Source organism: Myxine glutinosa, chromosome 1 (assembly GCF_964187855.1).
Source record: "Myxine glutinosa chromosome 1, kmMyxGlut1.1, whole genome shotgun sequence".
In the NCBI taxonomy this organism is placed as follows: domain Eukaryota; kingdom Metazoa; phylum Chordata; class Myxini; order Myxiniformes; family Myxinidae; genus Myxine; species Myxine glutinosa.
In genome coordinates this window covers 3,475,488-3,492,035 of record NC_136261.1, presented here as the reverse complement: position 1 = coordinate 3,492,035, position 16,548 = coordinate 3,475,488, and the positions used below count along the sequence as shown (strand labels likewise).

The 16,548-nt window shown below is 46.7% G+C and overlaps 1 protein-coding gene across 1 annotated transcript in view; it reads right to left on the bottom strand.

Annotated features, from left to right (window-relative positions):
- The window catches only part of RTTN (rotatin), a 362,213-nt gene that overhangs the window by 36,627 nt on the left and 309,038 nt on the right, over positions 1–16,548 (bottom strand). Inside the window, exon 44 of the mRNA XM_078776353.1 lies at positions 14,787–14,864. Coding sequence (XP_078632479.1) covers positions 14,787–14,864 — 78 coding nt within the window. The remainder of the gene's footprint in view (positions 1–14,786; positions 14,865–16,548) is intronic.

Genomic DNA, 16,548 nt, shown 5'->3' with positions numbered 1-16,548 from the left:
TTTTCATCATATATTTGTATTATTCTTATTCAACCCAGGCGAAGCCGGGTACCTCAGCTAGTATATACATATACAGGGGAGGGGGGATATATATATATATATACACATATATATATACACATATATATACACATATATATATACACATATATATATATACATATACATACATATATACATACATACATACATACATACATATATACATATATATATATATATATATATATATATATATATATATATATATATATATATATATATATATATATATATATATATATATACATACATACATACATACATATATATATATATATATATATATATATATATATATATATATATATATATACATACATATATATATATATATATATATATATATATATATATATATATATATATATATATATATATATATATATATATATATATATATATATATATATATATATATATATATATATATATATATATATATACTATATATATATATTATTATATACTAGCAGAAGTACCCGGCATTGCCGGGCGGGGAGGGGAACAGGGGGGAGGGGAGGGGAACGGGGGGGAGGGGAGAAGAGTGGGAGGGGGAGGGGGAGAGGGGAGAAGAGGGAGGGATGGGGAGGGTGAGGGATGGGAGGGGGTGGGAGGGGGGAGAGGGGGGAGGGGAGGAGGGGAGGAGGGAGGGGGGAATGGGGGAGGGGGGGGAATGGGGGAGGGGAGGGGGGAAGGGGGAGGGGGAGGGGAGGGGGGTAGGGGGGAGGGGAGGGGGTAGGGGGGAGGGGAGGGGGAGGGGGGAGGGGGAGGGGGAAAATGGAGGGGGAGGGGAGAAGGGGAGGGGTAGGGTGGAGGGGGTAGGGTGGAGGGGGACGGACGGGGGGAGGGGGAAGGGGGGGGGGGGAAGGGGGAGGGAAGGGGATGGCCAGTCAACAATGACGTTGCAGTTCTCATGGTCAGAGAGCAGCACAACAATCGAACATAGTCCTGCATATTCGCAACAGCACAAAGCGGATTTTGGAGACTCACCGATCCTGTGACGTCCTCCAGTACCGGCGTTGCCGGGCGGGGGAAGGGAGACCCGTACATTCCCAACCCGTACATTCGCCCTCTCGACTCAAGCTCACTCGGACAAAGCCTCGCACAAATTACACCGTGAAGGCCCAATGGTCATGTCTATGCCACAAATCACGGGCGCACTGAATTGAAAATATATAGAACGCTCATACTCCGTGAAAAGTGAAGCCGCCGTGTCGCCATCTTGGTCAGCACGACTCGACCAACTCGCTTCGCGGATCTTGTTTTGTGCGGCAAGAAACTGCTCCAATCGGTTACGGAAGGGTTGTGGAAAGACGTTTCACAGCTGTTTCAAAGACATTGAATTCATATCGCACAAAATCGATACAAAACACGATCGCATAAAAGGTGAAGTGACGTGTGACGGGATGGAACATCACGTGATCGCTCTGAGCGAATCAGTCTGGCGGCGGGAATGGAACATCACGTGATCGCTCTGAGCGAATCAGCGAGCTGCTCTGGAACCGGCTGAGATTAGTGGGTACTTCGCTGAAATAAATATGAATAAAAAATATGGATCGTCAAATATTTTGAGTTCGGCCATGCTCGTCCCACGCTCAATGGCCATGTCTATGTCAAATATCAAGCACGTAAGCCTCTCCGTTTAGGAGTCTATCGGTAACATTACACACACACACACACACACACACACACACACAAACTGTGTTTTATATATATAGATTGTTGCGGTTTTTAGAACCTTCACATGTATATTTAGTAGTAAATTCCCTTATAAATAACCCCTGTAGACATTTCCCCTTAATTGGCTGTTAATTGAAATAATTGCACCTTAGTTAGTCCACATTGCAACACGTAGCGAATCATAGGCCCTCTCTATAGTTGTCATTATTCTGCGTTTCAGTTAAGGACCTGTTCCCAATAGTTGAATCTGCGTTGCATCAAACAAATAAGATAGATCCCTTTTCAGGTTTCCCCCAATCGCCTCTGCCAAGTGCCAGTGACAGTTGGGCTGTTTTCTTCGCCCCAAACTCCATTGCCCACGAGGCCAGGATCGGAGAAGAAGGGTGTGGCCCCACCTCGTCATAAAAGGTGGAGCCATGGAGCCCTCGTCATCAAAGGTGGAGTCAGCCAGCCTTACCAACCAACCAGAGCTCGGTGGGCATGGCTTGAGAGGGCGTGTCAGGAAAGATCTGGCAAGTTCGAGAAAGTTCCACGGGGGTGGTTATAAAACCCTTGGCGCGAGGCCCCCCCCCCCCCCCCCCCTGAGAGAGACGCGGGAGGAGGTGCAAGAGAACGCATGAGGAGGCAGAGACGCATGAGAAAGCAGACGGTGAGAAGGCAGGAGAGACGAGCTGCGCGGAGCTGCTGCAGGAAGCCCTGCTGGTGTAAAGCCGAATACGTGGAGCTGCCTGCTCCTCGCTTCCAGCCCGGAGCGGACCTGCTTGCTGTAACCTGCCAAACCTTCCAGCCCTGTTGTCCCACCTGAACCTTCACCTTCCAGCCATTCATTCCTGCCTGCAATTCCCTATTCGTGTACGTGAGTTTGTGCTGTCTGTGTTGTCTGGGTTTCCATAATTAAGCTTGTATAAGGATTTGCGCTGTGTCTTCCTCTTCACTGTAAATTACTTTCATTCCTTTCTCCTTTGGTTTCTTTGGTTTTGTACATAATTAGTAATAAATACCTGTTCCTCCTTATTCTTGGTTTTCATTCTCGTCCGATCGTCTTTGTCTTTTACCAATTGAGTACCTATGGCGCGATTTCGGCAGAACCGCTTATAATCGGGTTTAGTCCATTGCTAACGGCTCGGATTCCGGATTGCTAAACCGCTCGGCAAATACCATCTTGTCCGGGATTCGAGCGGTACTTGTCTCCCTGTTTTGCGGAGGAACTGATAAAGGTATTCGGGCTAATACCTGGACCAATAACCCTGATCAATCCCACCCCGCAAAAGAGCGTTACAAGTACCAGGACCGGTCGGACGGCCAGCTTAAAAAGGCGAGGGGATTAAACCCCCCTCGGTAAGGGGAGTTCCGTCCCCCGGATCCGTAACAATGGGTGTCTGGGAGTGGGATTGGACCCGAACCAAATTTGTTAACATCTGAAAAAATTTGGTCAAAATTTGGAGCGGCCGAAATTTTGTTATAACATCCAAATTAAATCGTGCCATGGATGATCAAGGCGATCGGGATGCCGGTGGGGGTAGAAGAAGGGTTAGAGGCAGCCCAGGACCCCAGGGAGGAATTGGAGGAAAACACGATGAGGATGTGGTAGAGGGGGCGGCAGGCGCACGAGATGGCGGCGCTTCGCACGAGGTTGCAGCAGCACCAAATGGCGCTGCGCACGTGACCGCAGCAGCCGCGCCTGCAGCGCCGATGGACTGGGGCCTATTCATGGAGCAAATAAGGGCCCTTATGGCCGAGTCGGGGGACAAATCAAGGGCAGAAATGGGAAGCCAAATCGAGCAATTGGGAAACCAAATTGGAGGATTGGGAAATCAAATCGGGGGCCAGATTTGAGAGTTTAGACAATAAATTTGAGGGGTTAGTCAATAAGTTTAAGGGGCTAGACAACAGGTTGGAAGGGCTAGAAGGTAAATTGGGGGGCCAACTGGAGGACGTGGGTAATCAAATTGGGGAAATGAAGGATGGGTTAACGGGGTTGGAAAATAGGATGGCCACCCAGGAGAACCAAATGGAAGGGGTGAAGAATGGGTTAACGGGGCTAGAAGACAAGATGGGAGGCAAATTGAGGGAGATGGGGGAGCAATCCACCCGGGAAATTAAACAGATGGGAGATCAGATAGAGGAGGTAAAAATCGGGTTGGAAAGTAAATTGTATGCCCAAAGGAATGATTTGGAGCAGATGAGGGCGGCATCTACCAAAGAGATGGGAGAAATGGGGGAGGATATAAGGCGCGGAGTGGGCGACGAGGTCGCGGGGGTACGCGAGGAGGTAAAGCGGGGTGAGTAGCGCATGGAGAAAGAGGTGAGGAACAGTACGGCTAGGTTACAGGGGGGCATAGAAGACCTGACGCGGGGAGTAGAGCAGCTGACAGTGGGACAAAAGGAGTTAGGGGAGCAGGTGGAGAAGAACACTGCGGTAATAGGGGGGTTGAAGGCAACGCAGAAGGAAATAAAGAAGGAGTTAATAGCGACGAAGAAGGAATGTCAGACGGTACATGAGGGACTGACGAAGAGGTTAGAAGAGGTGACAGAGACAATGGAGACGAAGGAACGGGAAGTCAGAACGCACATAGAAACGACCAAGGTGGCCTTAGAGGGAGAAATTGAAGGGGCACACTGGGAAATAAAAGAGGTGAGACAAAAATTAGAGGAAGTGGAAGAGGGGGTAAGTGAAATTAAGAAGAGGCGATATGCTCGGGAAACGGAGGGAGACTAAAAAGGAGATAAAGGAGGAGGTGATGGAATTGGTGCAAGGTTTGTGCTCACAGCGTGATGATGTGCTTACTGACCAAATAAAGAGTTTGCAGGTGGCGGAGGAGGAGCGGAAGAGAAGAGGTGCCGAGGTGAGTGGCGATATGCTCGGGAATGTATATGGTGCGAGGGGAGATTCAGTGAGCTTGGGTGTTGGGCTGGACCCGGGCGTTCGTGAAAGGCCGCTGGTGAGGTGTGCGACTGGTGCAGAGTGTGTGGAAAGAGGAGTTGTGCGAGGATGTCCGACTATGGGGTGTGTGAGTAAAAAGTGTGCGCCGAGGAGTGTGTGCTGTCGAGAGTGAGGGTAAACGCACGACAGAGTGTGGTGGTGAGAGTGACACGGAGTACGAGGTGGTTGTGGCAGATGAGAAGGAATGCACACCTGGAATGGAAGAATGCACACCTGAGTTGGTGGTGAAGCGCGTGATTGGGTGTGCAAAAGAGTGCACACCCATGGTTGTCACAGAGGATGTGACCGAGGAGTGGGCGCGAGGAGGTGTGTTGATGACATGTGCGAACGACGAGTGTGTGCCAAGGTGTGCGGTGGTCAGGTGTGTAACGAAGTCTGTGAGCAGAATGAGTGTACCTGGGTGGTGTGTAAGAGAAGGTGCAATGACGGAGTGTATAGAGACACCTGGATGTGTGAGGAGGAAAAGGAACGAGTGGTGTGAGTATGTACGGGGAGCATCGACGTTAAACGGAGCAGCAGTTAGACCGACGTTTAGCAGACGCGAGCCCTCGGTCCGTGCCGGGCTTTGGGTACTGTGGGAACCGGCGGGGGTCGTAATCACGGCGGTTTCAAAAGAACCGCAGTGCGACCCGTGCCGGGTCTCGCCCTGCACGATCGCGTCCGCGCTCTGCTAAGCGGAGCGGGCGGCCCGGTGCGAGGGAAGGTAGGAAGGGTCGGGACGGCGACCCCTTGTGGTTGCGGTGTTCCGGCCGGGCGAGATTGGGCCATCGGGCGGGAGACCGAAAGGCTCCGCGCCGAGGTGGACCACGGAATCTCGGGCCGAGTAAACCTCCTCCCCTGAACCGAGTGCCGGACGGATCCAGCCACGGTAGACAAACCACCCGCCTTCATTGCTCGGCTTTGCGAAGCCGCGCTTTGAGAAGGTAATGACGCACCGAGGCTCGAAGATTAATGGACGATGTTAGGGATAGGGAATGTGATTGGTAGATTGGATTGGCAAATTGGATTGGTAAATTTGATTGGCGAAGATGATTGGCAAATTTTGATTGGCAAGAAAATTGGATGGGCAAAATTGATAGTGGGAGATGCCCGATGTGGAAGGATGGCAAATCCACCATCCCTCCCATCCCCCGGGCACATGAGCTATAGTTTATGGGGTTATGGCGGTGAAAACCAAGCCAGGGAGGGTTTGGATAATTGTATAGGGATCTAGAGAAATGACAATAGGTAACTGTAGAATTAAGTAGTGACATTGTACCTATAGTAGGGGACGTAGCAGATTAGTTGGATTATAACGACGAGGGAGCGCAATAGTATAAGGGGCGATGGGGAAGCGCGAGTTTTAGAAGGGGGGTAGTCAGATCAGGTGATGCAGTGTATGAGTGAATAATTGCGATTGTGAGTTGTATTGAGTGTGAAAGTGATGGAGCAGCGTATTGTGAAAAGTGTGAGGTGATTGTGAGTTGAATTGAGTGAATGGCATTGTAGTGAATGAAGAAGCCTGGGAGGAAAGGAGGGTGCAAGAGCCACCAGGTGTGTGTGAGCACAGGTGTGCAAGTGAACAGGTGTATGGGGAATGGTTGTGTGAAATATACACAAAGAATTAAGTTAAGCACCCCCCCCGTTTTTTTACAACCTCGCACATTACAAGTTTGTTGTCGTCAAAACAGTGTAATATACCCATGATATTGCTATATTTTCTGGAGAAGTGATATTATGGTCACATAAAAACATAACAATCATGCCGTTTTCAATATTTTATTCTGAATAATTTAAGGTGAAATTTTTTGGGAATTTTAGGCATATTTTCACCTCAATTTAAGTATGGAGCTATAGGTCCATCACGGACAGTGTGGATGACGTTTATGTTTTCTAACGTACAGTCATTGTTCTGAGAAGACCTCTAGCGATCTTTGCGTCAATAACGTGTGTAGGACCCACGTGATCGGATCACTGACTCAACCAATCACTTTTTTTCACTTTGATCACTCAATTTCATCAATGGATAATTGCTAATGTCATACCAATCATTATTTGATCTCACATACCTTAGAATATATGCCAATGTATACATATACACAAAGAATATATATTAGGGGGTGCTTACCTTAATTCGTTGTGTAGGGGTGCTTAACTTAATTCTTTGTGTATAGCTAACATGGAATGGAGTATGGAATGGATGGTGTGGAGTGAGTATGGTGGAAAACGTGGAGTGGAGTGGTTGGTGCGAAGGGAGTGGATGGGGAAGATGTACCCCCATCACGAATACCCGGGGAGGGTAGTTTAAGAGTTAGGTAGAGGGTATAGGTAAATTGTGGTGGATATTGGCATCTGTGGTGATTGGGCTAGCGGCTAGGGTGCCGGCTTAGGATCCTAGGATCCTGGGTTCGAATCTCGGTCGATCGCCGAATTAATGCCAAGGGGGTTGACTCAGCCTGTCATCCTTCCGAGGTCGGCTAATTGAGTACCAGTTCACTGGTAATTCCCTGTTTGTCGTTGAAGGCGGCAAATAGGGTTGGCGTCAGGAAGGGCATCCGGCCGTAAAACATTGCTTCAAAAAGGGGACCAAAAAACAACAACTACCACGGTCCCCGAAAAGGCCAACCCCCGCTTTGCGGGGAAAAATGGCCTCTAAACGGTGGTTTTATCGGCATCTGTGGTGAGTGGGTAGCCTGGTGTTGGGCTAGCGGCTAGGGTGCCAGCTTAGGATCCAAGGATCCTGGGTTCGAATCCCTGTCGATTGCTGAATTAACGCCAGGGGGATTGACTCAGCCTGTCATCCTTCCGAGGTCGGCTAATTGAATACCAGTTCACTGGTAATTCCCTGCTTGTCGTAAAAAGGCGACAAAAAGGGTTGGCGTCAGGAAGGGCATCCGGCCGTAAAACATTACTTCAAAAAGGGGACCAAAAAACAATAACCACGGTCCCCAAAAAAGGCCAACCCCCGCTTTGCGGGGAAAATGGCCTCTAAAGGTTTATTGTTTTTTTAAATTATTATTTATTTATTGGCATCTGTGGTGCGTGTGGTAGAATGGTGTTTGGATGGGTGCATTAGTGACGTGGAAATGGCTGGGCGTGTGGCCTGTTAGTGTGTGTGGTTGGTTGGGCACTCCGCCACTGTGAGGATGTCGGCCAGGTAAGGCCGCAGGTGGGCTCTGGGAGCCGGTAGAGTTGTGAATGGGGCCAGAGGATCCGGAGGACGGACCCGGGTAGCCCAGTGCCAGAGAGGGCACCGAGGGGGTAAGTGCCAGGGAGGGCCTTCCCCCAGTTGTATAGGTTATGTTAAGGAGCAGGTAAGCTAGGAGGCAACTGCAGTGGCGGAGGTGTGCAGGTGAGCGGACCTGCTAGGGGAGCCACACGACTCAGCCCCGAAATTGTGCGAAGGCACAGGGAGTTGAATCGGGGGAGTGAGAACCCAAATTGATGAGCACCACAGTTTGGTCAATGGGAGTTTGGTTTTTAGAACCGCATAGAGTAAGGGATATAACATAGAGTAGTTATATCCCTGGTGTTGGGCTAGCGGCTAGGGTGCCGGCTTAGGATCCAAGGATCCTGGGATCGAATCCCGGTCGATCGCTGAATTAACGCCAGGGGGGTTGACTCAGCCTGTCATCCTTCCGAGGTCGGCTAATTGAGTACCAGTTCACTGGTAATTCCCTGTGTGTCGTAAAAAGGCGACAAACAGGGTTGGCAGCAGGAAGGGCATCCGGCCGTAAAACATTGCTTCAAAAAGGGGACCAAAAAACAACAACAACCACGGTCCCCGAAAAGGCCAACCCCTGCTTTGCGGGGAAAATGGCCTCTAAACGGTGGTTTTATAGAGTAAGATGGCCAATGGTTTGGCAGGGAAAGACCCCGGGTAGTGTGAAGTGTGTTAATGTCATTTAGAGAGTAGTTAGGATTGGAATCTCCTCACACCATCTACATCCACTCACCTGAGGTGATGACAGTGCTCCACACCCTGCCATGGTTTTTTTTTTTTTTGTTGTTGCAAATGTTTTGGAAATGTGAGACGCATGTCTTGGGTGAGATCACGTGGGTGAGACATTGTGCTGGTTGTTCCATCTCTTCCTCCTTATGAGGAATTGATGAGGAATTGATGAGGAATTTGAATCGATGGCAAATTTGGTTCGAGGGATTGGTAACGAATTTGGTATTAGGGGAGAAATGGGGAAGACGTGACGATAGAGACGAATTGTAAATTGTTTTGTAAATACGGGGTAAGGGGTAAGGGTAGAGTAGGTGACAGGTGGGGTGACGTACGTTAGGGACGAGCTTTTTCCGCTCGATCTCCGTGCACACCTCACTCTGCATTGCCTTTATTGATGTGTACCCTTGCGCCCTTGCCCTTGCTGACTCTGCTTTGTCTTCCTCCCCCCCCATGGACCCGTGCTCTCTGGGCACTGAGGGAGAGCGTGCGGGAGCCGCATTTGTGTGCCCGAGCCCCCGCTGCCAGCTGCCTGGATCGATGCACCACCATATGGACCACGGTTCTGTGGCCGAGCACCACTTATGGACCACACGTTTGTGGCATGGCCCCTCTGCTGGGACCGGCCACGATGGCCCAGGAAGATCTTGCTTGCGGACCATGGAGAGGTGGCCCCCTTTTGCCCTACAGGTTGACCACCCAAAGTTGGCCCCTGTGGGCCATAAATAAAAACAATGAACACGTTCTTTGCTTTTTATTATGGTGCAAATAGGCAGCAAGTCACGCAAGAAGAACAACATCAAGAACATCGGCCAGCAGAGGGAGCAGAACAAGAACAAGACCAGCAAGTTGTTTTTATTGTATGTGCAATGTAGCACCGGATGGTGCTTGACTGGTGCTTGCTTGATTGGTGCTTATGATTGGTGCTTTGGTGCTTGCATGCTCGGGGATGAATAACAACAAACTTCTGCATCCCCGGGCATGTGAGGTGGTGTATCGATGCAGTGCATGCTTTCTCCTCTCTCCCACAGGGTTCTTTTTCTTTTGTCTCCCAAACAAATGACAGGTCCTGGGTTGAATTTTGTAAATACAAATAGTGTCACTTGTAAATAATGCTCCCCACCGTACATGTATAGTTTGAAATTAATTCCGCAATTCGGATAATTGTGGGTGCGAATCTGTTAGGCAGGATGCAACGTAGTAGCGGGACATATTTAATTGTGTTTAAAACTGTCGCACTCAGGGTAAGGTTAATAGTAGAGGGATATTACACCTGCGTGTCACATTAAGTTAAAGTTTGTCGGCCCGAGACGTGCCGTGAGGAATGAGGGTGCTGTGTTGCGGTTTTTAGAACCTTCACATGTAAATTTAGTCGTAAATTCCCTTATAAATAACACCTGTGTACATTTCCCCTTAATTGGCTGTTAATTGAAATAATTGCACCTTAGTTAGTCCACATTGCAACACGTAGCGAATCATAGGCCCTCTCTATAGTTATGTCATTATTCTGTGTTTCAGTTAAGGACCTGTTCCCAATAGTTGAATCTGCATTGCATCAAACAAATAAGATAGATCCCTTTTCAAGTTTCCCTCAATCGCCTCTGCCAGGTGCCAGTGACAGTTGGGCTGTTTTCTTCGCCCCAAACTCCATTGCCCACGAGGCCAGGATCGGAGAACAAGGGCGTGGCCCCACCTCGTCATAAAAGGTGGAGCCAGGGAGCCCTAGTCATCAAAGGTGGAGTCAGCCAGCCTTAGCAACCAACCAGAGCTCGGTGGGCGTGGCTTGAGAGGGCGTGGCAGGAAAGATCTGGCAAGTTCGAGAAAGTTCCACGGGGGTGGTTATAAAACCCTTGGCGCGATGGCCCCCCGAGAGAGAGGCGGGAGGAGGTGCAAGAGAACGCATGAGGAGGCAGAGACGCATGAGAAAGCAGACGGTGAGAAGGCAGGAGAGACGAGCTGCGCGGAGCTGCTGCAGGAAGGCCTGCTGGTGTAAAGCCGAATACGTGGAGCTGCTGGGTCCTCGCTTCCAGCCCGGAGCGGACCTGCTTGCTGTAACCTGCCAAACCTTCCAGCCCTGTTGTCCCACCTGAACCTTCTCCTTCCAGCCATTCATTCCTGCCTGCAATTCCCCATTCGTGTACGTGAGTTTGTGCTGTCTGTGTTTCCATAATTAAGCTTGTATAAGGATTTGCGCTGTGTCTTCCTCTTCACTGTAAATTACTTTCGTTCCTTTCTCCTTTGGTTTCTTTGGTTTTGTGCATAATTAGTAAGAAATACCTGTTCCTCCTTATTCTTGGTTTTCATTCTCGTCCGATCATCTTTGTCTTTTCCCAATTGAGTACCTATGGCGCGATTTCGGCAGAACCGCTTATAATCGGGTTTAGTCCATTGCTAACGGCTCGGATTCCGGATTGCTAAACTGCTCGGCAAATACCATCTTGTCCGGGATTCGAGCGGTACTTGTCTCCCTGTTTTGCGGAGGGATTGATAAAGGTATTCGGGCTAATACCTGGACCAATAACCCTGATCAATCCCACCCCGCAAAAGAGCGTTACAAGTACCAGGACCGGTCGGATGGCCAGCTTAAAAAGACGAGGGGATTAAACCCCCCTCGGTAAGGGGAGTGCCGTCCCCCGGATCCGTAAATATATATATATATATATATATATATATATATATATATATATATATATATATATATATATATATATATATATATATATATATATATATATATATATATATATATATATATATATATATATATATATATACAGTCATCCCTCGCTATATCGCGGTTCACTTTTCGCGGCTTCGGTACATCGCGGGTTTTTCTCGCTAGTATATGTAAAATTATATCGCGGATTTTTCGCTATATCGTGGGATTTTGCGGTATAAATGTATTTTTATATACTATTATTTTAAATATTTTTGTGGTAAAATAAGCATTTTCTAGCCTAAAAAATTAAAAAACGTAAAAAAATAAGAAAAATACAGTGATTAAAACATATTACAAGAAATAAAATACTGTACATAGTGTACAGTAGAAGAGTAGACAAAGAGACAAAGAGTCGTGCGTATGGAAAACGCAGATGCGGCAGCTTCCACTTGCGCTAGTTACCCACGTAATGGGTAACTGTAATGCTCTTTCTGGCTGTGCAGTACATTCATCATCGTCATCACCTTCATCGTCATCAGTACTGCACAGCTAATTCATCATCATCCTCATCACGCAAGTTGTAGTATTGAAGAGCCGGGGCTCTTGCTTGATACGGACGAAATGACGGGCAAGACACAAACTCGTCCGAGAAGATATTTATTCTCAAAACCAACTCGGGAACACTGAAAAGCCCGTTTATCGGGCTGCATTATAAAGCACAACCAGAAACCGAAAGCCACGCCTCTCAAGCGTGGCGTGCTTCGGCGGTCACGTGATCAACAGGTGTAGCTGATTATACCCGCACGCGCGCACGCTTTGGCGGTCACGTGACCAGCCACTCTGGCGCCGGGGATCCCCGCCGGTGACGTCACCGGCTGGAGCAAGGAGATTCTAATGCTGGTCTTGCTTGGGGAACCCATGGGTCGCTACAGTATCTTCAATGGTGAGTACCCATTAGAATTTTATATGTTGTTAAAATTACGTATGTTTAAGAGTGTAAAAAGTGTTTAAGAGTATAGGAAGTGTTTATAAGAGTATGGGAAAGGTTAATAAGAGTGTGAGAAAGGTTAATAAGAGTGTGGGAAAGGTTAATAAGAGTGTGGGGAGGGTCATAAAGCTTTAAAATATATATAAATAATAAAATTAAAATATGGTCGCTACTTCGCGGATTTTCGTCTATCGCGGGGGGTTCTGGAACGTAACCCCCGCGATAAACGAGGGATCACTGTGTATATATATATATATATATATATATATATATATATATATATATATATATATGTATATATATACAGTCGTGGCCAAAATATTGGCACCTTTGCACTTTTTCAAATAACTCACAATTTTCTTGAAAAAAAGTTGAAATTGACAGAAGTATTTGGTCTCCACGATTATTTATTTCACTGTTAATATTACAGAACCTGTTTTTGATTCAGAACTTAATATATCCTTCTAAATCATAAAATAAAAAGAAATGGTATTGGCAAAAGTATTGACATCCTCGACTAAATATTTGGTAGCACAACCTATGGACAAAATAACTGCAGACAAGCGCTTCCTGTAGCCATGAATGAGCTTCCTACACTTTTCTACTGGCAGTTTGGCCCACTCTTCTTGTGCAAACTGTTTCAGTTCTCCCAGATTTGAAGGGTGCCTTCTCCCAACTGCTGTTTTCAGATCCCCCTACAGGTGTTCAATGGGATTTAGGTCTGGACTCATTGCTGGCCACTTCAGAACAATCCAGCATTTTGTCTTGAACCATTCATGGGTGCTTTTCGAAGTGTGTTTGGGGTCATTGTCCTGCTGCAAGACCCATGACCTTTGATGGAGAGGCAGCTTCCTGAAACTGGGTTGAACATTGCGCTCCAAAATGCCTTGGTAATCTCCTGATTTAATGATGCCATGCACACATTCAAGGCACCCAGTGCCAGAGGCAGCACAGCAACCCCAAAACATCACTGAACCTACTCCATGCTTAACTGCAGGGAAGGTGTTCTTTTCTTTGAAGGCTTTATTTTGTCTTCTGTAAACATAGACATGTAAACATGTAAACAAGTAAGCCTAGTGTTGGCTTGGCGGTTAGGGTGCCGGCTTGGGATCCTAGGATCCTGGGTTCGAATCCCGGTCGATCGCTGAATTAACGCCAGGGGGGTTGACTCAGCCTGTCATCCTTCCGAGGTCGGCAAATTGAGTACCAGCTTGCTGGGATGAATGATCCCGGTGTGTACCCCGGTTAGAATAGGTACACAGTATCCCTGCGCATCGTAAGAGGCGACCAAGGGTTGGCGTCAGGAAGGGCATCCGGCCATAAAAACATTGCCTCAAACAGGGAACCATGATTGTCATGGGACCCGCAAGGCTAACCCCCGCTCCAGCGGGGAAAATGGCCTTAAAACGATCATTCATTCATTCATTCAAACATAGAGATGATGTGCTTTACCAAAAACCTCTGATTTGGTCTCATCAGTCCACAGGACATTCTCACAGAAGGATTTTGGCTTGTTCAGGTGTGTTTTGGAAAACTCCATTCAAGTTTTCTGATGTCTCTTTCTCAGCAGTGGGGTCCTCCTGGGTCTCCGACCATAGAACCCCCTTTCATTGAGTTGGCGACGGATGGTGCAAGTTGAAACTGCCGTACCCTGTGTCTGAAAGTCAGCTTGAATCTGCTTGGCAGTTGATCGAGGTGCTTCTCCACCATTCGAACAATCCTTCGCTGCAATCGTCGATCAAGTTTTCTCTTGCGGCCACGTCCAGGGAGGATGACTAGTGCCATGGGTCTTAAACTTCTTGATAATATTGTGTACTGTGGACACAGGGACATCAAGGTCTCTGGAAATGGATTTGTCACCTTGAGATTGTCCATGCTTGGCTACAATCTTATGTCTGACCTCCTCAGACAATTCTCTGGTTTTCTTTCTTTTCTCCATGCTCATTGCGGTACACACAGTGACACAAAACAGCAGAATGACTCCTTTTCTCGATTCTAACTGGCTGAATGAGTGATTTATATATTGCAGGAACCTGCAACTCTCCACAGGTGAGTTAAATTCCAAAGTAAAGGAGAATGACCTGCTTGAAATCTTGTTATTTCGAACAACTTATAAAAGGTGCCAATAATATTGTCCGGACCATTTTAGGATTTCTGTGTGGAATGAGCTAAGATTTAGTAATTTTTCAGCTTTTTTGTTTTGTTCCACTGAAAACCAAAGAAATACATATGTGGATACCAAAAGATTGTTTAATTTCAACAATTTTCTGGAAGAAATGGTACATTATTTGAAAAAAAGTGCAAGGGTGCCAATATTTTTGGCCACGACAGTATATATATGTGGCGGACCGAGTTCAGGCAAGCCATCGAGTAAAATAAATCCACAGCTAGAGACTCAATGAGTTCTTCAAAACGCTGCTTTCTGGAGTAGTTAACATCACAAAATCTCAAACAAAAACGAAACTGAAAAGAAACAAAGAAAACAAACAGTTTAATAAACAAAGCAATTTGGAAAATGTACCACATGTGATTTTATCAAACTCACCTTGATCTCCTCACTACTATACAGGCAGTTCCTCAGCAAAGTTAGGATGTTCCTTACTTCCTTCATCACAGGGTTGTCCTGCCATCACACACAGCACTTCATGGTTATGACTTGCATCATTAGTAAATGGTCAGGTCATCAGAATATAACAAGGTTATGTGGAATAACCTGGCTGCACGTTTCAGCAGCAGGTGTCAAGGAGGCATTGCAAACAGATTAAAGTGAAGCAAACCTTCCATTTAAATTATCTGAGTATGACTAATCAGTCCCACATCAATAACAATGTTGACGATGATACACCCACAAGCCAAGACAGAATACTGATAATACAGGGTGTTCCAAAAAGACCTGGGCAACTTTGGTTGTAATATGTTCAGTACCACAAATGATACAACGATACCCTTTGTTTTACATGATACAGAAACTCAAAGTTTTCTTTATTTTCTGGTCTGGTGCTTGAATGGAAAAGAAAATGGTGACTCCACAGGAGAAAGCTCAGTGCGTCGAATGGTTCATCGAAACGAGATCCGACATGCAAGTTCAGCGTAATTTCCATACATGGTATGGAAGGAATCTGTACTGTGAAATGTACGAGGGATGGAAGGTATTGAAGAAACAGAAAAGTACCAGTCGACCAAGCACAAGTGCAGCAGACGTTGAACGAGTGCGTGAATCATTTCAACAATGATTCGTACTTTGATTCTTTCAACAAAAGATGGTCGGTTTGTCTTTCTGTGTGTTCATGTGATTAATGTTCGCTCTTTCACGAGCCTCGATATTGTATACAAAAAAAAAAAAAACAAAAAAAAAAAAAAAAACAAAGTCCCAGAAAATCAATCTGATGCGCATCCAGAGAACTGAGATCACCAACCACCACTGTGCACAGGATTTGCATCCAGAGAAATGGGACTACCAACCACCACTGTACACAGGATTTTGCATCCAGAGAACAGGGACTACCAACCACCATTGTACACAAGATTTTACATCCAGATAACTGAGACAACCAACCACCACTGTACACAGGATTTTGCATCCAGTCACCACATCCAAAACAAAGCTTTTGATTTGTAAATGCTCAGTCCCATAGAGGATGACGAAGATTACCTGAAAAAGGTAATGTTCATGGACACAATGTGAGGATTTGGGGCTCTGAAAACCCCCACGTAGTCATTGAGCATATACATGATAGTCCAACGGTCAATGTATGGTGTGGCCTTCTCCATGACCGCTTGGTTGGTCCGTTTTTCTTTGCGGAAGACACAGTAACCTCAACAATTTACATGAACATTCTTGTAAGGATTCGCCTTCCCACAGGTTGAAGACCTGCAACCCGATGTCATTTTTCAACAGGACGGTGCTCCCACTCATTGGGCCTCCGTCGTGAATGAAAACTTTCCAGGTCGCTCGATTGGCCGAGACGGACCAACCACCCATGGCCCCCACGATCAACAGGCATAAGCACCCTTGATTTTTTTCTGTGGGGGTTTGTCAAAGATGTCTACATCACCAAGGTGGCAAACCTGCAGGATCTTCATTCTCGGATTACAGCTACATGTGCACTGCTGGACACAAACATGCTGAGACGAACATGGCAAGAACTCGTGTACCACCTTGATGTCAAGGAACTCGTGTATCGTCTTGATGTTCAAGAACTTGTGCAGCACCTTGATGTGCAAGAACTTGTGTACCGTCTTGATGTCCAAGAACTCATGTACCGTCTTGATGTCCAGGAACCTGTGTACCATCTTGATATCCAAGA